Below are 27,316 nucleotides of genomic sequence, written 5' to 3'. Positions count from 1 at the left end.
AGGTCTCCTCTTGATAAGGAAAAGAATTATGTAAAATCATAAAATGTTTTATTTTTGAAAAGACCATTAAAGATCCCCAGTGCAAGCCCCCTGCCATGGGCAGGGACACCTTCCACTAGATCAGGTTGATCAAAGCCCTGTCCAGCCTGACTGTGAATGCTTCCAGGGATGCATCCCAGTGTGCTTACAGAGAACCCCGAAGAAACAGGTATTCGGAAGTTCCCTTGAGGAGAGTTGATTAGCTTGTCTCTGCCTCTTACAAGCTTTGTTTTTATTTCCAGTGTTCCTTTTAAAGGAGAAGTGGATAGGTATAGTGCCAATATTTATTTTAAAAATAAATAAGTATTGCCCTTCCACTATTAAACACCTGTGTGGGGCATGGTACCATTTACCTTTAGTTTCAAGATACCAAACTTGACTGCCTTGATGCACGGCCTTAAAGGTAGGGAGTTCAAGAGCTGGTCTGTACTGATTCCTTTCTGTATTTCTGCATGTTCTGCATTCTTTTGAGCTAGAAAGTTAAATAACTGCTCCTGTGTCTCAGTGGGTAGTTATTTCAATATCTGTTATTCTTACAAATAATAGAAATTCAGTCTTAATGTTTCCATTTCTAGCCAGATTCCCCAAAACTGTTGTCTTTGAGGTAGAAGAAAAAGCTGAGAGTGAATGAGATTCTTCTCCTTTCGAAGGGATTGTTATGCCATCCTGATTTTTTCCAAGTTCTTGCTCGTGTTTGGCTGCAGGGCTAGGCATTCTGGTCAAGTGCTTGCCCATGGGAACCACGGGGCTCAAGCTGGAAATGTGCAATTTAATGTTTTTCTTCGCTGTCTGGGCTAGTGAGGTCTTAAGTTACCGCTGTTCCATCTCACCTGATCCTTGATGCATTATGAGCATCTGAGAAAATTCACTGGCTGGACCAGGGCTTAATCCTCATCAATATAACTAATGAAAACAAATATTTTTCTTTCAATAGTAACAGGAAGAGAATGTCAGTGATTGTTCGAACTCCAGGAGGACAACTCCGGCTCTACTGCAAAGGGGCTGTAAGTAATTATGGTGCTTCAATGGAGAGCTAATACTACCAGTTATTGTTTCAGCAGCTGTGGCTGATGCTGGCACTCCATGTCTCATACATAATACCAGTTGGCTTTTTGTGTAGGGCCAAGTGATTTAGGAGGGCTGTAATTTCTCCTTTGACTTCTTTTGCAGACAGGAAGGTTGTTAGGCTATTTACTACCCAAGTGAAATCCCGAAACTAGTGGGAGCAGTACCCTGTACCCTCTCCTGAAGCAAAGGCAGGATTTCACCCAGCTGTGCAGTAGCAGTTCAGGAACTAGACTAAATGCTGTCGTGTGAACCTAATACTAGCGTTTCGTTCTCAAGTGGTTGGCTCTTGATCTGGCTCTCTCACATCTCTGCACCTGCTGTTATTTGTCATCATGGCTTGCACCATGTTGTGCTTCTGTCTTCACTGACAAGAGCAATAACTTAACAGAATACAAAGGCTGTAAAACCAGCATCGGCTGCTGCTGGAGAGTGGTTCTGATTTCAGTGGAAAATGGGGAGGGAAGATGGCTTTTTGCTACATGGAAAACTATTTCTGACTTCTGGTAAGGATCTGCTCTGTTGCTTCAGGTTAACTCCCCTGATTTGGCAAAGATGGTCCCAGCTTCATGCTGCTGTGGTGGGAATGAGTTAAGCCTACTTTTGCTCTGCAGTACTTCCAAGCTGTGTGCATAGTAGCTCCTCAGTGAGCTGCACCTGTTTGTCTTCAGACACTGCTATTGCTCTGCCTGTGTTAACAGTTTCTTGTAGTGTGGCTGAGGAAGGGATGGAAAACAAAATTCTAGTCAAAAACTTCTTGATGTCTTCAGTTTGAGCAGGATCAAATGTTTAATGCTCTAACTGCTGCAACTCTTGCCTTAATCTGGTGTTCTGCTGCATCTACCACTCATCTAAACTTTAAGTGAAATGCCTGTTCTACATGAACCCTGCCACATTCTGATGGAAACATCCTGTTGTGATGCTTTTATCATAAATTGTTTTGTATGCGTGTCTCTATTCAGTGCTAGATGTAGGCCTGTATGCTTAGTTAGCTGAGGAGTACATATTTAAGCAAATTTAGGGGTTGCGTATTGTACATATGTGTAGCAATTTCTGGTAGTCCCAAAATAAAATCTAGCGACTCTAGATATATAAGTGGTGCTGCTGCATTTTGATTGCAGCTGTCATTCACGTCATTAAGCATTTAATTTTCACTTGATTTAGTGGTACAGAGTTGTGGGAGGAAGGTTATTTCCAAGGTAATGTTGAGGTAGACCCTGTTCATTTTTTCCATCTTCTATTTTAACATAATTTTTCATATTTAATAACTTCATTCAAAATATATTTTAAACATCTAATATATATTTTTAAATTTGTATATTTTATTTTTTATACTTTTTAACATCAGTGGGAATCTTTTCTAGAGAGGATTGCAAGAAACCCTTCTGTACTGGTCTGCAGTGATTACTGAGTAAGACCAGACTCTCATGTTGTCTGAAAAATCAATGTTTCTGCTTAATTCAGAAAGGAGTGCTCTGTACTGTTTGATGGGGAGGGAGGGGACCACCACTTTAGGGACAAAGGGTGTGGAGGGCAGAGTGTACTTCCATCCTCATTATTTACAGTGGATGCAGTATCTCTGCCACTGGCACAGGCCAGATAATTATTCGAGTCAGTGTCTCTGAAACCCAAATGCATCACTTTTAAATTTGGTCTTGGGTTCTAATATAAGGAAGTCCACCTAGGTAACTTCACTTGAGCTGGTAAATACGCAAGTGGAAACTTCATATGTAGACTTAACTCTGATGTAATGAATTTGGTTATAATAGGACAACGTCATTTTTGAGAGGCTTTCAAAAGATTCTCAGTACATGGAGCAAACACTGTGCCATCTTGAATACTTCGCCACAGAAGGTAAGAGAAGCAGCATGTCAGAAGAATTTAATTTATCAGATTTTCTGCATTATCTAAGCTTTATCTAACTAATAAGATGATTATAAATTCAGAAGTTGTGCGTAGCAGCAGAATAGCAATGCTAGGGTAACTAGCCCTAAGGAAGCTTGTGCCCTGCTTCTGTGCAATTTCAGTACAGAAATGAAATTTGGAAGGAGAAGATAGAGCTCCGTGCACGTGTGATAAAAGGGACGTGAGTTCTATTTCTCAGTTTCATTGGAGGAACTGGTATTTTTACTGATGTAAAAAGTCAGATGACAAAATCTTCGGCTTTATGAAGCAGATGGATAATGTGAGCATACTGAGAAGCCTGGAAGACCCAGATGTCAAAGATTAAGGCCTTAGAGACCATGTCAGATTATGACTGATATAACACCTCTGTTCACAGGGAAGTACTTGGCTTTGTTCCCTTTTCTAAAGTAGCATAAAATATTGGCATTATTGTGAAAATATGAACCAATGGTTTTATCCCTAAATCTGAAACCATTGATTCAGATTTATATTCAGCTTTAAAAAAAAAAAAAAGCCTTTTTTTTTTTTCAGACTACCACATTCCCAGTAATTAAACCTTTGTATCTTATAGCATGTACTGCTTTCTGCTTAACTCATGCCAGGGAAAACAAAAAATCCTTACTTCTGTATGTTAATTTCTGTTGGTGGTCTAATAAAATGTTTTGCGTACATCACAGGCCCTGTTCCCTACTCCTTTGTATAATGGGAGTTACGTGCATATACTCAAGGAGAAAATAGTTTTTCTAAAAAGAAGCGAAATGAGCAGTGTGCTTGGCTGAGTAATATCTCTAATCATATTTAGCCAGTTCTTTATTTAATTTGATTTTTAAACAAAACAAAAAAGTAAACCAAAATTGTTTTATATGTAAATAAAAATGATAAAAGATTATACATTTTTGATCCAGTTATTCTTAGATTGCAATACTGAAAATTAAGGAGAAATTTGCATCCATTAAGCTATCTTGATTTGCACCAACACTAATAACCTAGATGAGCCAGACTCTTTAAAAACATAGAGGGAGGTTGTCTGGAATCCAGATTTCAGGAGTGTGCATTAAAAGCTTCTGTGGACTCCAGTGAGAGGGTTAGAATTTAGCAGTCATTAAGCCATTTTGCTGATATTCAGCCACCTTACACACTAAAAGCACGCTGTATTTTGTTTTGTAGGTCTGAGGACTTTGTGCATTGCTTATGCAGATCTGTCAGAAAATTCTTACAGAGAGTGGCTGAACATCTACAATGAAACCAGTACGCTTTTGAAAGACAGAGCTCAGAAGCTGGAGGAATGCTATGAGATCATTGAGAAGGTAAAACAGATTTTTGAGGGTCAGATTCAGGTTCCCATACATGTCTTTTTTCCGTGGAATGTGTGTTGATACAGATTAACAAACCGTTCTTTTTGTTTTTTCAAGAATGAAATTGTATTCTTCATTAGCAACCTGTGTACGGTTGGTCTAACTTGATAGCAGAACCTGTATAATCAGCGCGCTGCACCAAGTTCCCATAGGGAGAAAAACTTCTTCCTTTTCCTAGGGCAGTCACAGTTCAAGTCTTTTGAAAGCTGTTCTAGACACTAAACATTTCCATGTGTTCACCGGGGCCTGGAGTTGCATAGACTGAAACAGTCTTAGAGGAGACCGAGACCACAACAGGAGCTAGATTGCATGGGGTAGCAGAAACACTCCAGAAACTCGCTAAGCAGCAGCTGAAGACTGGGTCTTGCTTTTCAAACTGATGTCTGTTGTGTCATCTTCTGTAGGCTGGCCGGTAGCACTGTTGTTAACTAAGCCTTGATTCTGGACATTTGTGTATTTTTTTGGCTTTCTGCTTCCTGCTGCATCATTCTCCTCTGTTATCACTTAAGTGAAAAATGATTGTGGATGATCAACTGGTCAGCATGGGTTGATTCTCTCGCTTGAAGACATCTTCTCAGTCCTTAAACTGTTTTTGGCCATTTACCTTCTGCCTCCTTTCCTAATTTAATATCTTGAAAAAGAGGCATCCACAGTTGTAGATTTGCAGTATGGGTCTTAGTAGTAGCATATTGGAAGGAAAAAAAATCAATGGTATTCATTTCTTGTTAATTCCTTTCTTGTTAATGTCAAGGAGTGAGCAGGGAATTGCACCGGAAACTTAGATTTTTCTCAGAGTTGATGCTTCCTGTATTAATTGTCTGGTCTGTAGGCGTTTTTCTTCTAGGTATGTCATGTGGATGTAATTAATAAATACATTGTTTTAACATGCTGACCTAAATAAGAATGGGAGTTGTACTTTCAGTCTGAATGCGGGGGTCACTGGATCATAGTACAGGTGCATGGGTAGAGACAAACTTCAACTGGTTTCTTCGGGCACCTGTGAAATGGCTCAGAGGGCTTCAACGGATGCAAGAGCAACCTTGCTGAGGCAGCTTGGCCTTGCCAAGTGCTGTGCTGTTGTGTAATCACTTAACAAGTGGGTTTGGGAACATAAGCTGCAGTTGCACACTTGGACTGCGTTTGTTACCTATGAATGTTGCTTGTATTAATAGGGCTGATGTTTTACTGGGAGGCTGAAGAAAATGGCTTACAGGAGTTCATTCCACTATCTTTACTTGCTGAATGTCTCATAACAAAAATTAAATTTTGTCGAGACCTGTAATTAATGTCAGCCTACACACCTGTATGAATAACAGCTTCCCCCTCAGTTCTTTACTCATGCATACAAGCTGGAGCTGCACTGACGTTCTCTTCATCTGTTTTTGTTTGTTTTAAAAAATTACAGACCTTCCAAAGAAGAGAAGCTGTTACTCTTTCTGTTCAGTCCCTGAAATGGGGCACATAACTAAATTTATATCAATTTCTTTTAAATTGGACATGTTTACATGTCTGAGCAATCATTAAAAATGCTTTTAAAGTTAAAATTGGCAGAATAGATTGTGCCTTTTGACAAGGTTTATTTCTTATTTTTTTTTTTTTTTTGTCTGCCTGACTTATTTTCCTGTAACACAGCCAAATCTCTTCAAGCAATTGCTTTACAATTGCGTATGAATATGGCTAATGCTATTGTATGAAGTTGTTGTATGAGGCATTCTTTTCTGGCAGGCATCCGTATGTAGACTACAGATACTTGGATTGATTAATGTTCATACCATTTCTGTTACATAGATGTAGTGATTATATCCGTAAATAGTTGAAATAACTTTTTGCTTTGAGCAACTGTATCCAGTTTGTGTGCACATTTTCCAAGAGTGAAGTTAGTTTAAATGCTATGATGCCAGGTGACTTTCGTTTTGTGAGATTAAGCAAAACATTAACTGTGACAACTCATCATGTTCCTACGGTGATTAGAGAATGCTCAAGTGTGTATATATTTGTCCATAGGATAGCTTTGGAGTTGTGGAACTTGAATTAATTGCTCTTGAAACGCTGCCATCTTTCTGATCATAAACACTGGGTTCCATTCTATACGTCCTGAAATGTGAATTGTATGCAGAGGAAGTAGAATAGGCACACAAAAAACTTACTGTAGTGTGTATCGCTTGTCAAAATGTTGTATTAGCAATGAGGCCCAACATGTTGTTTTTAATTCCCTTTTTGAGAGTGTTCCAAGCAGAGATTTATCCTAAGAAACCAATCCCTCAAATTCTTTCTTTCAGGATTTACTGCTTCTTGGAGCTACAGCTATTGAAGACCGCCTGCAAGCAGGTGTTCCAGAAACAATAGCCACACTAATGAAGGCTGAAATTAAGATCTGGATTCTGACAGGGGACAAACAGGAAACAGCTATCAACATAGGTACCCATCTTTCTGCTTTGTCAAATTTGTCTGGTTATATAGCAGATCTGCTGTGTGGGGTTCTTAGACGAAAACAGGGCTGCTTTTATAGAACGCTTCGTTGGTAGTGGATGAGCACGTGGTAGCCTTTGCTTTGGAGAGTTCGGGGTTTTTGAATGAAATCCTTGCTCTGAATGGCAGGCTAAATTCAGCTTCTTTAAAGGCAAATGGGGCATTGACTCAGCTGTGGTTAAGTGCAGTCCTTACCTGAAGAAAGAAGGCAATCTTGTAAGCTTGATGAAAAATGGACGGCTTAGCCAGACTGTAATGTTTTAATTTTACTGTGCATTATATCTTGATTTCATTTTTATCATTCTTGTGGGCTGTTTTTTCTTGGCTTTGATGGAGTTAAAGCCATCCAGAGGGACCTTGATAGGCTTGAGAGGTGGGCCTGTGAGAACCTCATGAAGTTCAACAAGGCCAAGTACAAGGTTCTACATCTGGGCCAAGGCAATCCCAGGCACAAATCCAGGCTGGGTAGAGAATGGATTGAGAGCAGCCCTGAGGAGAAGGACTTACCCTTGTGGTGATAATTGATTATGCTGTCTGGGTCCTTTCGTGGCCATCTCTACTTCATGACTGGCCAGCCTTACGAAAGGCTGCTCTTGGTAGCCAGCCAGTACTTCCAAGGTTAAAGCTGTCCTTGAGATTGTTGGGGTCAGCAGGGCCCGTTAGTCTGACAAAGCAGGTTGAGACAACTTGTAGGCTGCTGACCAACACAGTCAGCTTCATGCCAAGGTAGTTCCTAGTCCTATGTTGCCAAGTAGATGTCAGGGTTTCCTGTGATACTGCACCTTGTCTGTTGTTGGAGGTGATTCTGAGACAGCCGTCTGCTCCCTGTAAGTGTACTTGCTTTTTGCATCTTCTGAGTAACAATTAGAGGAAATGTACCACCTATTGCCAAGATATTGAAAGCACTTTTGCTGACAGTAATTGTACAAATGAAAAGCCGTAAAATCTTCTTTTCTAGCAGTCGTAAGTTTGGAGTCTCCCACAACGCCCCTACACACCTCTGTTTCTCTTGCCTTGTCTCGGACTTCCCCTTACAGTGCACGTGTGTAGTGCACCTGAAAATACTGGCGACTCAAAGCCATGCCTACAGCTGCTTTATATTCTCCTCATCTTGGAAATCTTTCCTCTCCTGGAGTAATTCTGTGATTTTTCACTGGGGGAACCGAAGCGATGCCAGTATACATGTGTGTATCCCAACACAAAGTTTGAGCAGGGCTACGTGCCCTCGGTAGACGCGGAGGATGAGCCTTCTGGCCTCCCATGTGCTCTGTTTGCCTGCAGTGTGAGCATGCCCCTGGGCTACGATCCTGAACTCTGGCTCAAGCAATCTTTCTCCCAGGGTGCTTGAAGGGAAACAAGTCCCAGAAGTCCCCGATTCATCTGCTTCGTGGGCTTTCAGGCAGCCTTCTGCATTTAAGACCCAGACATCAGTTGACAAGCGTGGGTCGGCATTTTATATCTGGCTGCGAGCCAGCAATTGAACGAGTCAAAAGTGTTGGCAAAAATATGCCCTGATCTTGTAGAGCCTGTTTTTGTTTTGATAGTGCTGCCAAAAATAACTATTATAAAACGTTGTATATAAAATTGCACAACAAACTTCTCTTGTAGCTTGCGGGTTGCCAGCTACTTTGTTTTATACCAGTGCTAGTTTTTAACATCTTTATAGTCCTACAACTGCACATCGTGCATCGATGTCTATAAAATGTTAAGACTTGACTTAGACCCTCCTATTCTAAGCTTCATCTCACTCCTATTTGATGTGATGACAAGACACAAACTGAACTCAGCTGCAGCATTGCTTCTTCTGACTATGATTTCCACGTCACACAGCAGAGCAAGTTAGCGTTTTCCATTTTTTTCTTCAGCTCCAGCGGTCAAATGGCATCTTGTTCGATATGAAAAACTTAAAATGAAACAGTGAGCAGCAGTTTAGAAACTACAGCTTGCTGTTGCAGCTGCTTTTCCAATCACATGCTTCTAGAAAATCCTTTGAATTAGTTAAACTGAATTTGTAACAGCCTGCAGCAAGAATCTGTTGCCATTCCCTGGGGAACGAATAACCCTGACATGGAGAGAGGTGATTAAATTTGTCATATCCTCTTTTTCTCCCCAGTAAAATTAAGGAAGCAGTTCTTCAGCATGGGACTAACTTTTACACGTGGCAAACCTTGAACTGACTTCTTTTCCCAAGTCAGTGTTTGTCTGTACCTGTTGAGGCTTCCATACTCGGTTATGTGCTACCACCTAAAAGACTTTTTCACTGGCAGAATCATGGACTTTTTGCAAAGCTTCTGTGTTGTAGGTTGCGTTTCATTAGAATATATTCCCTCACTTTCCCACCAGGTTCAGTGTCATTCTGTATCTTGCTCTAAAGCAGAAAGTAAACTGCAGCTCGTTAACGCAGTTAGGATGAAAATGTTTTTGTAAGGTTGCATCTGATACTCATATTCCATGCAGCTGTAAAAATGAAACAAACAAAACTTCTGCAGGTAATCCAGCTCGCTATCTGAAGGTGATTGACTGCGTGATACGAGCATGCTGTCCACAAAAGAAGATGAGGGATTTTCTTCGTGACAGAAGTCATTGAAGCAGGCGTGTCAACCCTGGATTATACCTCTAGAAGTAGCCCAATTACAAAAAAATACAGGAGCCTGCAGAAAAGATTTGCATTACAATTGATAAGCTTGCATGGTCTTCCTAAATAAACAAAAATCCCACAGAAAATGAATTCACACCTCAGTTGTTCTCTTGCTCTTGGGAGATAGGGAGAGAGGCTTAATCTCTTTACGCTGACTGTGGTCCTGCATTTCGAACCTGTCAGCCTTGCAGTGGTTCAATGTTACTCTCAGACTGTAGCAGCCTACAGACTCCATTTAAGAAACATAAATGGACAAAAAAACCTCTTCCCTGAGACCTCATTTTATGACAATTGTTTTTTGTGGTTGCTCTGATGCATTTGGATGCAAACATACGATAGAGATACTGAGAGATCATGGTTTGTATTTTGTTTTCTTGCATAACTTAGATAAGCAAGGAGGCTTACACGTCCTGCTTCAATAGCTGAATAGTCTGCTGCTTTACGAAGCCACATGGTTATGACACTGAAGAGAACTTGCGTGTGCTTTTAGGAGAATGCAGTAGGGTCGGTCTGCATCTTGTGACTTGCTTCTTCTCAGGAACAGAGTTGGGAGTAAACAGATTGTTCTGCAAGTGCCATGTGTATTTTTCCTGGATGTTGCTTTCTCTTTCATGTCAGTGACAAACGTGATAGAGGAGCTGCCAGTTCGGAGTTACGAAGCAGCACTGCAGTCACTGGCTTTTACTGTTACAAAACATACGAGCATTTTTCGTATTTGGTATTTTTGAGCATGTTTCTTGGTGTCCTGGTGAATGTATGGAACTACCTTCTAAGAGCTGCTCTAGACTGCGGTAACTTACTGCTTGTTCATGCCCCAGTCCTTCACTGAGAACAATCCAATCCAATTTCCTGATGCCTGGAGGAGCTGGAAGGGGCTGGCTGTGTATCACTTGATCTGTGTTGTTTGATGAAGCTCAGGACCTTCCACAGAAAACTCTCGGGTAAAAATGCTAGAAACAATCATTTCCGCTGTAGGGATAAAGCCTGTATTTACTGCATCTAATTAATACAGTGTTGGTTAAAGTGTCTTAAGTGCTGTATTTGGAGCTGCAGATAAAATGCAGTCTCTGTTGCTAATAAACTTGTCAGATTGGAATGTGGCTTGTATGCAAATGCCTGTTTTGTAGGCGTAACAACTGAAGCAGCCTGCTTGGTGGGCATAACAGCTCAAAACAGAAATCCTCATCCTAACTAGAGATCTTCCTTTTCAGGTTGAGCCCAACTTTAATACTTTTTGTAAAAACAAAACAAATATTTATATATATGTTATTTTTTTCTCTTGCAGGGTACTCGTGCAGACTCATTTCACAGAGCATGTCTCTCATCCTGGTCAATGAGGATTCTCTAGACGTAAGTAATTAAGCAAATTCTGGTGTAGCTCTTGACAGAAATAAGTATTGCTCAGAAAAGGGGAATTTGTCGAGCTTTCTAGTTTTATTTCTCTCACTGGGCTTCAGGGGTAGCAAGATAAACAACTCATTTTAGGAAGCCACTAATCATTACGTCCTGAGCATGGTAAAAGGGGTGACTTGTACAAAACGTGCTGCTGTGGTCTCTGATCCCCACCTGTACAAATCAAGCTGAAGCCTCAGCAAAAGGAACTAATTAGGTGGGAAATGGCGAGACCCGCACTATGTTTTCAGGAATATAGTTAGGCTCTGTTATATGTGTAGGAGTAAGGTGTTGGAAGAAGGGTAAAACGAGCTAATTTCAATAGGCTAATTTCAATATAAGAAGCTATCTTCAGCACTGTGTGGAACAGCTCTGACAAAACGGATGTCTGAGCAAAATGTATTGTGAGCTTAGCTAAGTACTTAACAAGTGCCTGCAAGTTGTAGCCATGTTCCTCAAGTATGCACAGAAAGTGATTTTTTGGTTAGAGTTATTTATAGAGACAGGAGCAAAGATGTATAATCGGCACCTGATTCTTTAATTTAGAATTGGCACTTCATCTTGCTTGACTTGACAGAAGGGGTGATGCAAAGCCTGTATCTCTGAGTACCAGAGGGAGTTATTGGATATCTGGACGTTTGGTGGATACTATTTTGGGGAAAAAAATCAGCTGGAAAGCTGCAGTTTTCCAGTTGCATCTATGTGATTTAGTTAACAGTTGTCTTGACAGTATTTTCAGCTCAGGCACAAGTTGATGTCGAGGCCCCAGCATCCTAGCTCATTAGGTCTTAGGGGTTCCCAGTGAATCCAAGGGGACAAGGTCCCTCTCCAGAGGAGGAAGGGCTGGATTACTAGTTTCCATGCAGCATAATGCACCCTGATGGGACCTCTCACACTGCTTAGTTTGAGCAATGAAAACTCTTACTTCTGCAACAGAAGTTAGCTATCTTCTTTATTTCTGCCTAGTAAGAGTTGTTTAAATAATTCTAGTTGGACAAGTGGACAAGGAAACTTTTTATTTTTAAAAAATGCCTCTTTGAATGTGCCAAGATTGCAGTACGTACATTCGGTTTCAATCAAATGTCTCGCTGAAGACTCCCATCTGCTCAGACGATCTTCTCTCACTTTTCCACTTCTGTATGGCCGCTCTCTAAGGGAGCCGTTTCCTTCCTGTGGGATCAAAATACTGAGCTCCTGATGAGCTTTCTGCCATACTTGGCTGACTGGACCTTTTAACCCAAAAAATGATGCAGAACCTCAGTGGAAAGTGAGCTGCTGGTGGCATCTGTTCCCCGAGGCAGCCAGATGAATGGACTACAATCACAGGAATGTGAAAACTTGGATCCTTGCTCCCAAATGTATTGGGAACTCAACACAGTAGAAAGAAAATGGTTGTACTTGTTTTCGAGTTTCGTATTGTTTCTAAAACTGACTTAAAGCAGTATTGACATTTTTTGACCCTGGAAATAAGATTTGTGTTTCAGTCTGAATTCAGACTAGTCCCGCTAAATGGGCGGAGGCAAACAATGTGACTCCTGTGGTGCCTGTCCTGAAATAGTAAAAGACTTGGATGAAGATTCTCTATGCATAAAGGAAGGTGTGCAACCTGAAGACAAATCATGTACCTCTGTGGAGGAATACATTTACAGATATTACTGTAGGATTTTTAGACTCCAGAAAGGCTTCTATGTTTTATTTTTAAAGCTTGGTATGTTTTCGTTGCTTTCAGAAAGTAAGGTTCGAACTAATTTTATTTATGCAGTTGACATCCTTGACATACCCTGTTAGATTACTGTGCTTTTTAGACAAGTTTTTCATTCTTGTCTAGAAACACGAGAAAACTGAAGCCTTTGACAACCGTTTGATTCAGTAGATCCGATGTGATGTTGTAAGTGCTGTTTTAGCAAGAATTCATTGTAAGATCACAGGTCCTCAGCCTGATCTGCTTGTAGTTGATGAGCTGGGTGTGTGGGTGAGGGAGAAGGCATGCTGACAAGGCTCCGTACTCCCTTCTGAGTCCCTTTCGGAGGGTCAGCTGAGCTGCCTGCTTGCCACCGTCAGTTGACAACCTCCACCTCAATATATCCATTAAATGCCAAACTGCCTGTAATAAGAACGTGAAATCTGTCCTTCCTATTGTTTTCCTAGCACAGATCTACAGAAGCAAAAATGGAAATTTATTTGGAAATGGAAGAGCTAGAGAGCAAGGGCACAGAAAATCCAGAAAGATGGGAACTACTGTACTGCAAAAAAGTATGGAGGGAATCTCTTATTTTCAAGTACTTAAAGGTTTACTCTGATTGCATTCTGTACTTGGTAGCAAACGTACTTGAAACATTTCATATGCTCAACTGTTTCCCAAAGTTGAGATAAGAGAAATGAAGGAAGGTTAATGCAGTGGGGAAAGTGAACTGAGAGGAAATGTCACTGACCAAAACATCTCACTTTCCTAAATTCTCTTTTCTACCATCAAAGGGCGAGTGAAGGTGACAGACCTACCAAGCCACTTGCTGATGTGAGATCTATTGCCCAGTTTCACCTTGTGAGCTTTTTTGATAGGAGGACAGCAAACTATCTCTGCAGATTAGGGGCTAGGGACTAGAATCAAGTGAGGAGTAGTAGGGCAAACGATTGCTTTCGTAAATGTTAAGCTTTCTCATAAATGCAGTGGTCCTGTTTGGAAGTGGGAAGAAACAACAGAAGGGTTCCGTCTGTGCATAGCACTGCGTCTTCCACAGCTTGGAATCTTAGCTGATACCTTCTGTTTGCCCTTTCATGAGCCAAAAACGAGATCTAAGATTTAGAACAGCTCTAAAAAGATGGACATCTTTTTTTTTTTTTTTTTTTTTTTCCATGTTTTACACTTGTGTTGTCTGGCTACTTTGAAGTAACATTACCTAAAGTGTGTAATTATAAAAAGCTGTGAAAATTATCCATTCTGGTCCTGTAACTTTAGATAAGTTATAGCTGGAGATGACAAACTTAGTCTCAGCTGAGTGTGTCTTTGGCAGAGGTTCTAAAGAAGAGGTCGCAATGGCTGTTGGAGTGATTTTAGTTTGAAAAGTGGTAGGTGTTCAACAACATCCCCTGTGCTGAGCTGAGAATTTACTTCAGATGGACCATGCATCAGCATTCTTGGATCATTTCAGCATTTTATACTTGAAATACCTGTAAAATGTAACCACTGTTGATGTATTGCTGAAGAATGCAGAGTCCTTTATAAGCCATTAATACGTAGGTTTTGGAAAAAGTGGCAGGTAAAACAGTATCTATTCCTTCTTGGTTCAAGTTCATAGAGTCACAGAACGTTTTGGGTTGGAAGGGACCTTAAAGCCCACCCAGTCCCAACCCCCTGCCATGGGCAGGGACACCTCCCACCACACCAGGTTGCCCAAAGCCCCATCCAGCCTGGCTTTGAGCACCTCCAGGGATGGGGCAGCCACAGCTTCTCTGGGCAGCCTGTGCCAGGGCCTCACCACCCTCTGAATGGAGAATTTCCTCTTAACCTCTAATCTAAATCCGCCCTCTTTTAGTTTAAAACGATTCCCCTTTGTCCTATTGCTATCTGCCCATGTAAAAAGTCACTCCATCTTTTTTATAAGCCTTCCTGCAAATATTGAAAGGAACTTTTAGCTTACTTCCAGCTAGACACTTGTACAAAAAAAAAAGCTTTGTGGAAAGCAGGTATTGCATGTTATAATCTTCTTTTGGCCTCTCATCTGATATATATTCCAAAAATTTAATGTGTGGAAGCGTTTGCTTATGGTGTTCAGCCATAAACTGAAGACAAGAGTATTAGAAGTTTTTTAGTAAACATCAAAACTAATGGAAGTGCTCAGGAAATAAATAAAAACAGAGGAACAGAACAATGACATGTCAGATGAGCAAAAACTCACTGATGTTTGCTGCTGGTCTTTCAAGTGAAGAAAATTGGTGATTACGTGGTACATCAGGAACACAGAGCAAATTTTGAAAGTGACTTCTTTAGCACAGATAATCTGTTGTCTTTTTTTTTTTTTTTTTTATTTTTTTTTCCAAATCAGGAGTGCAGACTCATGGAGCTTCTGAATTGGTGCATCAAAAAAAAATTTCTATTACATCAGTCTTGATTTTAAATCAAAGTTTCTATTTTTTTTTCCATGGTCAAGCACCTCTATCACTATTTTTAATATAGAACTGAGCTTTGCAAAAGCAAACCATATATTAAAACAAACAAACATAATTTGTTAATAATTACCACTGGTTCTTTTAATTCTAAGGTAGTTTGCTTCAGTTGGTTATTGCTATTTTTTTCAAGGTTGGATTGCCATAGTAAATATATAGTTTGCATGTTGTAACCGTAACAGGTTATTACTTGGCCTAAAATGTATCAATTGAAGTTGCTCATATGAAGTTCTGTAGCATTATATTTAATATATTCCACCTTTAAAATCCATTAATGCTAAAAATGAATTTTTACAGCATCCAAGCTGGGCTGAGAGCCTTTTAAATATTGATGCCCTTTCCCCTTGTGTGACTTTTTTCCCCCTCTCCTGCTCCTTGGCATGCAGCAGCAGGTGAGATGTGATCGAACAACTGTCTCGGCTTGTTTTTGAGAGCTAATTTTTTTTTCTAAATCATGCAGTTGAGGGAAAAATCAATCATCTCTGCTCTCTTTAGAGAACTACTGGGAATAGAAAAGACTAATCCCCTAGCTTGATTCAACTGAATTCTAGAAACTTAGCATAATGATCTGCAAATGTTTATCCCTTGCAGACTTAACTGCACGCGTGCATATGCTCACTTGATTTTTCCTTCCTTTTCCTAATGAAGCTTCTTCAAGTGAAAATATTTTGGGCGCTGGATTTACTCGGAGTGTAATTCTTGGATTCAGTTCCTGTTTAATTAAATTGGAAACGCCATAAAGTCATCTTGCACAGCTCTTAACCTGGACAGAAGTTGTTTTGTTGGCGTCTTGTTGATGTTGAATTGTGAGAGCAGTGAGAGGGGAAGCTGAAGGGAAATCAGATGACCCAAAGAGGCCCTGCAAAGCTTGAGATAAGATCCTGGATATTGCAGCTGATAAATCATGGTTGTGGTGGTGGTGTTTTTTCTCTCCTTTCAGTGTGGTAGAAAGAAGAGCTTTCTGTGTCCATTGGCTCTCTCAGTTTTAAGTAACAGTAGCGAAAGGGCAAAACTAGATGGACCCAGTTCTGAACCTGTAATTACTAGACAGTAATTGTGTTAATAGAAAGGGATCTCCACTGTAGCGTGTCCTGCAGAATTCATGTGCTCTAGTGCAAGAACGTGCTCAGTGCCAGCATCTATGGATGGTAATCAGGCTAAAAAAATGTTTCCTCAGCTCTTTTTGCACGCTTCGTTGTTTGGATGAGCTATTAAACATAAGTAGGGAAAAATCTTTGTGCTGCCATGGTATTGTGTAGCATTCTTTAAAAACAAAACCAAAAAAAAAAAAAAAAAAAAAAAGTAACCTGACTGTATAATTTGGTGTGCCCTGTTAGTGTCTTGGTGTTTGTAGGGAAGCTTCATGTGCAGTTTTGTCTTCTAGTAGTGAAGATGAGGACTTGAAGAGCTTGGCTATTTGTTAGTATCTTATTTTTGTTATTCCATAAGGTAGCATTGCTATGATGGTTTTACAGCCTATAAGGAAACTGTCTTACACGTGAGAATGTCAACAAATTTACCTGATAATCTGCACGATCGTTGTTCTCATGGGCATGTTTCCTTCACGAGGTTTGAACGGAGTTGAAAAAAAATTAAAATCTTAAGGAATCTTTAAGGCACCATTATTCACTGTATTTAAATACTGATAGATCTGTAGGTTATTCGGTATTTGTGTCTATAAACTACCTGAGATCTCTTAAGAAGTAGAACTCTGATCTGATCGTGGGATTTACCCTTCTGTTAGACATAAGCAGATCTCACTTAGTTGCTGCTTATGTTGTTTTTTTTTTAATAACCACTGGGAAAACTAGGACTGCTTAAAGGAGGAAAACCTGAACAGTAGGCCATTAAAAATGTTAATCAGCATGTCAGTTGTCAAGCAAAGAACATGGATTCAGTAGTGTCCTGTGGCTCATCAGGACAGAAAGATTTGTGTAGTGTTACGGTTTCCTGCAGGAAGGTTTTAGCTGCACTCTACAAATTTCTTTAGCACAAGCTAATTGGGTTGCTTCATATGAATCCATGGTTCAAATTCTTGAGCAAAGCTACAGGAGATGGTGTCTGTCAAGCTCTGAGAAAATGTGAGAGTGCTCATCTTTTTGGATCCTGATGCTTCTGCTGTCGGAAGAAAACTTGTACATCTTGGTGGTGGCATCAAACTCTGGTTGCTCCCAAGGAATGGGGGAAAGTCATTGTCAGATTTTCAGACAAAAATCAAAGTTAATCTCTACTGGGAACTCCAAAGCATTGGGATCAGCTGTCTTCAGTCCTACCAAAAAGCATGGTGGTAAGGTGCCCAGATAATTGCTGGGATCAGGTGAACACATCCCAGACTGCTAATGCCTTGTAGACACTTTGAAAATTACATTCTGTCTGTTGCTCAAGAGAGGAAATGGGGATTTTTTCCCTCTGCTGCTATCATCTGCCCAAATGCTTTCAGATTAAGTTAGTATTCTGGAAAACTGATCTATGTAGGCAAAATGACTTTTAGCCAACCATCAGCTCTCTGTCAGGTAGGCATCTAGGATATTCCCTTGGTGTTTGGGGGCCAATAAGTTGTTCAATTACCAGTTAGCTTGGAATTGTAATCATCTGTTCTGTGTAGTACTGGGAATTGGCAAAGAAAGCTAATTAGAAAAGCTAGGGAACAAATGCAGTATTTCTCTATTCTCCAAAGTGTCCACTAACCAGGTAAATCTTCAAAAATGCCAAGTAGAGCAGATTGTTTTTCTGCTTTCCTTCTGAGGAACAAATACAACCTTTGCTAACTATAGTTATTTGATCTGCATAGCAAGTTAGCGGTATGGATACGAAGATGTACAGCTCCTCATGTGAAAAGCTGCTTTGATTTAAGTCTACTGCATTAGCTACAAATAAAAAAATGTAGGTGTCACCTGGACCCGTAGGTCTGAGTACACACAGCACTGTGTAACCGAAGTGTTAGATTCCTGCTTTTTCAGGAAGTAATACTAATAAGCTGGAGCTGTGAGAGGTGAGTGAGTTGGCCTGTTAAGTTTATTTTATCGTGCTTTCCTGTTTCAGCATTCACGAAGGACTGTTTTCCCTTATCTGTGGTGCTCTTTTTCCTGTCAGTGTTTTCTGACACTGGGATAGTTGGTTTGGACGAAACGGGGGCACCACAAGGAATGCAAGGACCTTTAGGAATCCTAAGGCCAGGTTTCTAAATAACTCTTCCATGTTGCAGATCTGGGAGGATAGAATGGTTGCTTTTTATTTTTTTATTTTGAATTTTTTGTTTGTTTGAAGTAAACTTTTCTACGTTACTTTTCCCATCATCTCTTCAGCTCTAGCAGTGATCACATTTGACAAGACCTAGCAAAGGTCTTTAGGCTGTGGGTATTTTAGCAGCTGGGGACTCATCCTTCTAATGTCTTGTCCATGCTATAGGACAGAGTAGATCATATTACGCAGAAGAAGAAAGGAAGCGTGTTGACTGAATTCCATGTAAAATTTGCTTTCTCTTTAGCACCAGTTCTTGTATGGCTGAGGAAAATGACAGAAAGTGCTTTTCATCTTAAAACTGTTCATGACGTTCACATATGTGAAGGGTTCTCTCAACAGATGATCCTTGAGTGTTACCCAGCTCTATTTTCTGTTGTATAGGTAACAAATATAACGATGGCTTCCCTGGGGCAGTGAAGGAACTGTCTGTTTGCTTTGAAGATAGGATTATTTGCATCACACTAACATACTTCTTACTAATTAGCACAAGAGACCAATGAAACGTGAGGATGCATAATGAATGAAGCATGGTGACATTTTAGGGGAACAAGACGAAGAGTTTGTCTGACGTGTAGGTAAAGGAGTTATGGATCCTGATCCTCTTGATTTACATGTTTCTACAAATGTGTAATATTAACCAATTCAGGATTGTCTTTGTATTGGAGGGTAAGAACTGAACACTCCTTTCTTCTACCAGGATACTTACGTTCATGTCTGTTCCTCGGCTTTCACTGAAGGGGGTGAATGCCTTGTTCATGCACATTTACGGAGTGTGGTCTTTGTGGGTGCTGATGTTTTGGTTTGTGTTCTGTTTGTTTTTCTTTACATAAGCAATTTTCCTTTCTTACCTTTAGGCCAGCTTAAAGCAGTAGGATTGGTTCACCTGCACTGTTAATTTAATGAAGGTAGTGGAGAACTGCTGCTTCAGGCTGAGAATTAGGGTATGGCTTGATTGCATTTTCAGAAAGCAAAGTTGAAGTTATATAGGTGTCTGTGATCTGATTTTTGTGGTTCACATAGTACTGATTTACTGCTTATGTTAAACCCTTTTCCAAAGGTTAGTTTCACTTTTTTAAGAATTAGGGCATCATTCTTGTAGCTGAAGCTTGGCTATTTCTGTATGCCTGCTCATCCATCACAGAAAGGAATAAGTTTCCTTGACATTAGAATTAAGGAAAAAGACTTTATACATTTGGCTCATGCTAGAAAAATGTCTCATTACGTTTTGTTAGGCTGATTGGTCTGTGTCAGGAACTAGAATTAAGCAATTCTCCATCTGTAGGAAGTTAATTCCTGCCTGCATAAGTGTTTCTTCTGCCTTTTAAACTTCTGCATCAACTGATCAGAAAAATCTTTTAGAAACGTCTAGGTTTTCACCTGCCTTTGCCATAATGACATATCCTTAATGCTTAACAGAGGTAGTGATGTTAGAGGTGCAGTTTTACTCAGTTTCATGGATAGAAAGCGATTTGCTAGAGAAGCTAAACTGCCTGAAGTTAGGTAGTAAGATGGTTTTGAGACAAAACTTTTTGGTTATCATGATTTGGGGTATCAGAATTCCTTGGGTAGTTTTATGTTTTCGTTCTTTGTGACTTCAGTCATGTTCATGATTTATCTTAATGTGGTGTGATGCCATCATAGCAAGTTACCTGAAAATCACCGGCTTTTCTACGGTCTGAAACCTCAGTTTTATTGTAAGCAGTTTAGATTTGCTCTGTAACACAGGATTTTGGAAAGAAAGGGCCTCAACCGCTGCTGTGGGAGCGAAGGAGTAGTTGCCACTACCTTGAGAATCGCTTCAGCAGTTGGCATGTTAGGAAACCAACACTGGAAATGCCCAAGTGGCAGACCTTTGTCAAGTAGTTCTGAAGTTCTGAAAGGTCAGAACTTTGTTGTTGTGTGTATATATATTTGATTTTTATTTTTTAGGAAAGCCTGGGGAATAGGAGTATTGTTCAGAGCTGGGGTGATTCAGATATCCTTTGATCGTGCCGTGCTGCAGCAGTGTGCATGCTTGTCACGCACTCATGATGAGCTTAGAGTTGGTCTCTTTCATTCTTGCAGGCTTGGATCTTGTGCTCTTATTGGCAAGTCCTTTTTTCTTCTCTTTGGAAATAGGATAGTTTAGGAAGAGGATCAAAATCCATAGAAAACTACTCACTTTTACCATGTGTTCCCTCCTACCTCACCATAATAAATGTAGATAGTGAATTTCTGAGTTTAAGTGTTTAACATTTCTGTGCGCGTGGTTCTTGGTAGGGTGCTTATATTTCATGACAGGCATCGCTTAAGCAAAATGTGGTCATAAAATGAAGTCTTCAGCTTTGTCACTGAAGCTCGCTCCTCGAGCTGTGACAAAGCCTGGTGTTGGGTGTGTCTTGTGCTGTGGGATGTGCTTATCCTGTGGGTGCTTCAAATGGTTTCCCTCACGTATCCTGAATTAGTGTTAGTTGGTGTTTTCATAAATACAACACTACAGACATTTTGTGACAAATTATTTGTGTGGCAAAAGTAGCTAAGGAGAGCATGATTTATTTTCTGAATTGGTGGTTTTCCAACCCTTTAATTTTTCTGCTCTCTCCATAAATCTCAAATTTGTGCATACACAGGAACTGTCATAACGTTTAGACTTTGCAGTTTACTTCTGGTTTGGTTGACTGAGCACTATGGTCTTGAAAAAATGAGTGCTTCCTTATGTCAAAGCAGCTCTCCTGCATCCTTGTTATTAGTTCAAACAATGTCAGATGCTCTGTTTATTGGATGCAGTTAGATAATAAGGAGTAGGGTTAAATGTTGGTATTCTTATACCAGTTGATAATAGTCAAGCCAAAAAAAAAAGTATAGTATGTCTCGACAGTTTCTGCAGAAGAACAGACTTGCCTGACTATTCTCTGTCGAGGAATGTCATGAAGAAGCTGTGTCTCTGAGAGAAATCTATTTTTAATTTTGAGTAGGCTCTCCTGAAAGAAAACAAGGAATCCCTCCAATTCAGTTATTTATAAGTACAACATATTTCAGGGATTTTTTTAATTATCAGCAGACAAAACCAATTAACAGCTTGCAGAATTACTCCAGGGGAATTTTGGGCACATATAACACGGTGCATAACTAGAGGACAAATGAGCTCTCTGCAGGCAGGACTGCTGTAAGCTGTGGCTGCACAGGTACTTAAGGGATGGTTGGGTGCATGGTGCGATGCTGAGCTGCTGAGAAGTCTGAAGGAAAAATGTGAAGCTGATTTTCGAGTCGCTTGGCTTAACTTTGGTGCGTAATGCTGGAATTATGAGGACCCACAAGAAATTCGTTCTGTGCCGAGTCTTAAATCAGCTTGTTCCTGCCTCCTTGGTGAGAACCAAGCTGCCAGTGGTAAGCCCAGCTCTGATAGCCCTTACTCACTAAGGGCAGCAACTCGCCCCTTAAGGGCCTGCACCATGTCCTCCTGCCTCTTGCTGCAGGGTAATGATGTTGAAATAACTGATGGGGAATTGTTCAGACAGCCTGACATTATTTAAAATAAATGAAACACTTCTTTGCCCAAATCCTGCTCTCACTTCTCGGGACAGTGCTAATACTGAATACTTGTGCAATTGTTCAAGTTATAAAATGTGTGTGCTGCAAGCACGCCACAACCTCGTAAAGCTCCCAGTTTTGGTCACTGCCAATGTTGTTCATGGACGGTTTCTGCTGGCCGAGATGGAGAACGTAGGATGATGCTTCCAGCATGTGCAGTTCTGACACTCTACACATTCCCACTTCACTGGGGGTTAACGTGATGCAGCTCCGTCACCATCTAAAGCTTATTTAGGGAAGCAGCTTTCTCAAAGTTGCTCTGAAATCTTCTGTTTTGCCTGCCTTATAAAGCCTGGTTTGTTTTCTTCTCATCTCATGATTATGCTCCCGATTTAAGGTGAGGTCCTAGATCCAAATGTGACTTTGTGTTTAGCATTTTGCAGTTCCTTATCTAACAAACAGGGCAAACAGTGACGCTTTGGTGGAAGGCTCTCTGGAAAATGAGCTGACACAGTATAGCAATTCAGGTAGACCTGCCAAAAAGCAAAGGTGTGGAAGCCTGATGATTATCTAGATCATTTTTCTTCTATTTTCTTCTGCAAATGTTGCTTCAGTGCATGTGCCTTTGGATCCTTTGGTGCTCCCTTACAGTAAGGTAAAGAGAACTGTTCAATACATGTTATCTGAAACAATAAAATAAGGAGCTCCTTCATCCCAGAAGGAAACCTGGATGTTAGCTCAGGCTACCTTCACATCTCGTGTGCCTGAAGTCAGGCCACAGGGCTTTGAGAGAGAAATTCTTGGGGGGAAAGAGCACGAGGCAAGAACTGTTCAGCTCTGGAGTATTCCACCGTGAGGCTGGCTCACAGAACTGCTGGGTAGGACCTTTGTGCTCGTGCAGACCTTCCAGATCCAAGCACGTGCTTCCTCGTTAGGCTAACATGACTAGCTTGTACTCAGCGTTCAGCTGTGATGTGCTGTGACGCTCCAGGAAGCAGCAGTTAGCCCCTACGACAGCTCAATGCTGACAGGTTATTCAGCACGGGATCGTGGCAGTAATGGAGTTGCGATGTTGTCAAACACCCCAATTAGGCCAACAGGCAGAAATGACGGTGAGTGGTTAGTGGAAGGCTGGCCATCAAATCTGTGGCCATTTTCAGGGTCACAAGGAAGCTTTCCTCTGTTTCAAAAGATGGAGGGGTCTGGTGTCTGTTATTAATTCCGACTCTTGCAGTTAAAGTATAGAGTTCCCTGAAATAACAAGATATAGCTATTTGCAGAAAGACAAGCTATCAGGTTCTGCACTAAAACTGGGCACCGTTTATGTGGCTAATTGTGGCCAAAGATGTCTGGCTTCGACAATTCTCTGCTCTCAGTGGGGAAAAAAGGGTCAGCAGAGCATGTCCGCTCTGACGTGGGGTTTAGTAATCGGTAGAAGTCTGGGAAAATGTGGATGAATAAAACCAATTAATAGTTAAGGGACTTTCTGTGATCTGGATTTGTATGGTAATATCTATCATGTCCGTATAGCAATAATGTTTCCTAACTTACCTCTAAACAATGTAAGGAAAGGGGGGATGAGTTAAAAAACTAACTAGCTGCTTTCTTTTTCAGAACTTTGGCTTTCTTTTCAAGTTATTAAAACTTAATTGCTATGTCTCTATTAGGTTTAATATTCCCAAGTTCCCGAGGGATTTATAGTTCTGTGCAGAGCTTGACAGACAAACTCTACAGTTCAGTAGACAGAGTTAATAGGTTTAGTAAATATTAATAAAATAAATCTTCTGTACAAGTAAATCTTTAGGGAAATTACTCTGGTGGTTTAATTTTAAAAAGAAATGTGATCTTGATGATTTTGTGGAGTTTTCTTATTAAAATTATTTTTAGTAATTGAGGCGGGTATCATATTTATTAGATAAACTTTAATAAAACTTCAGATGTATACATGGGGTAAACTGATAGGGAACTGAATGGTGTGTTTTTAAAACTCTGTGGGAGGGAAAAAAGCCCTTTGTAAGTTAGTCATCACTTCAGGGAATGCTGTTTGTTTGACTAGAACAGAGAAGTTTGCCTGGGGCTTTCTTACATAGCACCTTTATACTCTTGGCTAAAAAAAAAAAAAAATACAGGAAACCATCAGCACGAAAGCACATCGGGTGCTGTGTCCAGCTTTTCCGTTGAGTTGATACCAGCGTCTCTGGGTAGCAGTTACACAAGGACACCAAGTTTTACTTCCAGTTGTTTCTAGGGTTAGACAAAAGCAGTCAGACGAAGAGCGTGCAGAAACACGGTGCAGCAGCAGAGCTGGAGACTTGCTTCCTGAGCTATTTGCCCGTGCTGGGGAAATGTCATTTTGCTCTGGCTATATATTGGATTAGATCGCTTAAGATGGTTGTACTAAAATTAACAACATTCAAACTTGACTGGTTTTGGAAGCAAAGATGCTTCTGAGCATCTGAAAAGCCAGTGTAAAGCACCAGTTGGTAATGTTACCCAAATGAGGACAGGCTCGACATTATAGGTTGCCCTGTGACTTCTTACAATGCAGTGTAATCATTCCTTGCAGCAGCAGTTGACAACACACGTTAATTTTAATGATATATATATTTTTTCCTTTTGAATCTGCAAGGAATGAATAACCAAGTCTGCAATAGAGGAAGGGGATCAAATGAGTTACCTTGAGAGTCTGGTAGGGTAGAGTGCTGAGTGCCTCTGGAAGAAGATGCTTGGGGTATGGTTTTTGGTGTTTGTTTTTTTTTTTAATGATAGAAGTTTGTGAAGCTAAGAAATAGAAGCAATTTAGCTGCTTAGCTGGTTGAGGTAGGAAACAAAATAGTAAAACAGCCCTTGAGACAGATTGTTTGCCTAGTGGTTTGCCCAGCACCCAGGAGCCATGCGAGCCTTCAATAAAGAAATCTGCAAATGAGAGGGATTATTCTGGCAAGAGTGTTAGCAAATGTCTTTGCCAAGAATGAGTCATTGCTATTTGTCAATATAGGAGTAGAGTGCCGTGCTCAATGAAATAAAAAGTTGTTGCTCTAGCTATTGTACAGAACTGCAGGGGAGTTACCTGTTATTAATCTCCCAAGAGCCATATAGATGTTAAGTAGAACTTTATGTGGTAGTCACTCGCAGAAAAATTCTCCAGCTAGGTATTACTCAAACTGCGTCTTAAAGTGAGTGGTAAAGAGTCACCTAGGACCAAGCAAGCATCCAGCACATTTCATACTGTTATAAGAGTTGAAGTACTTCTACTGATACTGACCTAACTTCTGCAGGGAACTTAAATGAGCGGACAGCCAAGGTAACTAATTGCTGGGTGTCGCATACCCAATGCACACGAAGTCCTGGAGTGCTGCTTCTCCTCAGTCAGTGCAGCATCTACCACAAAATGGCCTAGTTCCTTACTAGGATTTTTGGCTATTAATATACACACAGTCTAATCGTTTGTTTGTGTTTTTTTTTTTTAATTGGAGGGAAGCTTGTTACGTATGAGTGCTTAACAGAAGCCTGATGCTAACAGGGACTAAAATAGGCAGAATATTTTAAAGGCTAAATAGACTAAAAATAACACGGACTAAAATAGGAGGAAAAATCCTCTTTTATATCCCAATAAGTTATTGAATAGAAATACATTCTGCTGGAAAAATTGGCAGTGTGTTCTTTAAGACCATGTCTGCTGCCTCATAAAATGCAGTTTCAATGCAATCCTGAGCTTGGGTTTCCATGTACAAAGGGCTGGCTACAGCATCCTTTCCCATTATGCATTTCTGGAACACATAATGCTTTACGAGCAAAGGTTAACTAGGGCCTGAAGGAAGCTCCGAGCAGGAAAGTACAGATATATTTGTAGCAATGAGGACCACTGGCCAGCCCAAGGATTATTGCTGCTGTGTATTGTGTAAAAGGTAGAACCTCTGTTGCTCAGATCTGTCAGCATCTTCTGAAGGAAGTTCTGCACTAACTCATTGCAGTGTCCAATGGTGGCTAATTCCCTGGCTCCCCCATGATAGGATTTCAGTTCACGTAGTCAGAAACGTAGCCTGAGTCATTTAAGAATGAATATTCCGCTCTTGGGGTTGGAAATATTGTTACCGTAACTGTGTGTGACTCTACACTGTATGTAGAGCTCTAAAAATCTTTGTGGAGCTGCCTTTTGAAGTTAAGCATTTGTACAGAAGAATTGTTCTTAGCAGCTGAATGTATCTTGTGAGGATTGCAAAATAAGTTATCGGAGGAATATGCAGTACCTGGAGCCATGTGAGACTGAGGAAAAAGTAAGTCTTGGAATCCCTGTGAGTTTCAGAAATATTGCATACAGTCACAAAAATTGCTGTGATAAACTTGTGTATTTTGGGCACTTCTGATTCTTATCAGAACTCATTTTCCCCCACATAAAGCATTTATTGGCTTCAGCTGGGAAAAAGATTTTTGTGAATGTTGTTTTATATTTAAAATACTGACTTGCTGAACCTTGGTTGTTAATTGTTACATTTTAGGTAGTATTAAATTTGACTGTGCATAGCAAAGGGAAGTTTTCTATTCCTGGGCAGCTTGAAGGTGCTTGGAATAGGAAAGACTTTACTACTATTATTATCACTTTTTTTTTTTTTCAAAGCAGTCATAGTTGAAATAACCAGTAATGCTGTCCAGGGAGTAGCTGAGTGGAGGCACTCCCTTCCTTTAATATACAAGGAAGCCAGTAGCCTAGCAGCCCTCACTCCTGCTTGTATCCTGTTCCATGGCTCCACAAGGATGCTGCAAGGCCAGACCATCCCCAGAGAGAGCCTCTCTGAAGCTGCCGTCAGGAGAAGGGTGCGAGTTCACACACATCAGCCTTCCCCAAGGGTAGAGCCTCTGCCAAGTAGGTAATGGCATTTGAGGGAGTCAAGTAGCAAAACAAAATCTCAGCCTACTGACTGATTCAGGGGTATCTTGGTGTCTGTGTCATCATCTTTTATAAATCCTAATTCACTTCTTATGTTTTTCCTGTTTTAAATTCCTCTAGTCGAGGCTTCAGGCTGTTCAGGAACCTCCAGCAGTGCACTTCTGAAGCTAAACCCAGCCTCTTCTGAGCAGGGAAAGCTGTGGTGTGGTGACAGCATATGCTGAGGCAAGCATGTGTGTTTGCTTTTCCCAAAAACCTCAAAATAAAAATCATTTGACTTGGAAATGAAGTAGAAATCGGCAGAAATGGTGACAGTTTTTATTGAAACATCTGGCCCAGCTGTAGTGAACAAGTCTGAACAGCCAGGCCCAGCTTCTCCTGGGACACTGACCTTCAGCACGGGCAGTGGCTGGAGCCTGCTGCTTTCCACGTGCCCTGCAGCCAGGGGTGAGCTGGATGCCTCGTGTCTGCAGTCTCCACAGCGTGAAACTGGGGGCAGGCTCAGGGATTTGGATCCGTGCCACGTCCTGTTTGCTGTTGCTCACACATGCGCTGCCAGTTGAAGCGAAATCAACTGGTCCAAGCAAAGCTTGTTTGTACTTGCTTTCTATTTTTGTCCCCTTATTGCTTATTCATTTGCTGTACTTG

General features: G+C 40.7%; 1 protein-coding gene across 7 annotated transcripts in view; it reads left to right on the top strand.

Moving 5' to 3' along the window:
• ATP8A2 (ATPase phospholipid transporting 8A2) overlaps positions 1–27,316 on the top strand; it is a 311,180-nt gene that overhangs the window by 74,947 nt on the left and 208,917 nt on the right. For all 7 annotated transcript variants that reach the window (XM_084539155.1, XM_084539154.1, XM_084539151.1 and 4 more), the window contains 5 exons: positions 974–1,043; positions 2,874–2,958; positions 4,177–4,316; positions 6,644–6,782; positions 10,757–10,821. In XM_084539155.1, the coding sequence (XP_084395281.1) occupies positions 974–1,043; positions 2,874–2,958; positions 4,177–4,316; positions 6,644–6,782; positions 10,757–10,821 (499 nt within the window). The remainder of the gene's footprint in view (positions 1–973; positions 1,044–2,873; positions 2,959–4,176; positions 4,317–6,643; positions 6,783–10,756; positions 10,822–27,316) is intronic.

The sequence above is a fragment of the Aythya ferina genome (assembly GCF_964211825.1).
Source record: "Aythya ferina genome assembly, chromosome: 1".
Lineage (NCBI taxonomy): Eukaryota > Metazoa > Chordata > Aves > Anseriformes > Anatidae > Aythya > Aythya ferina.
Note: the sequence above shows the minus strand (reverse complement) of the source record. Positions and strands in the feature narration are given on the sequence as shown.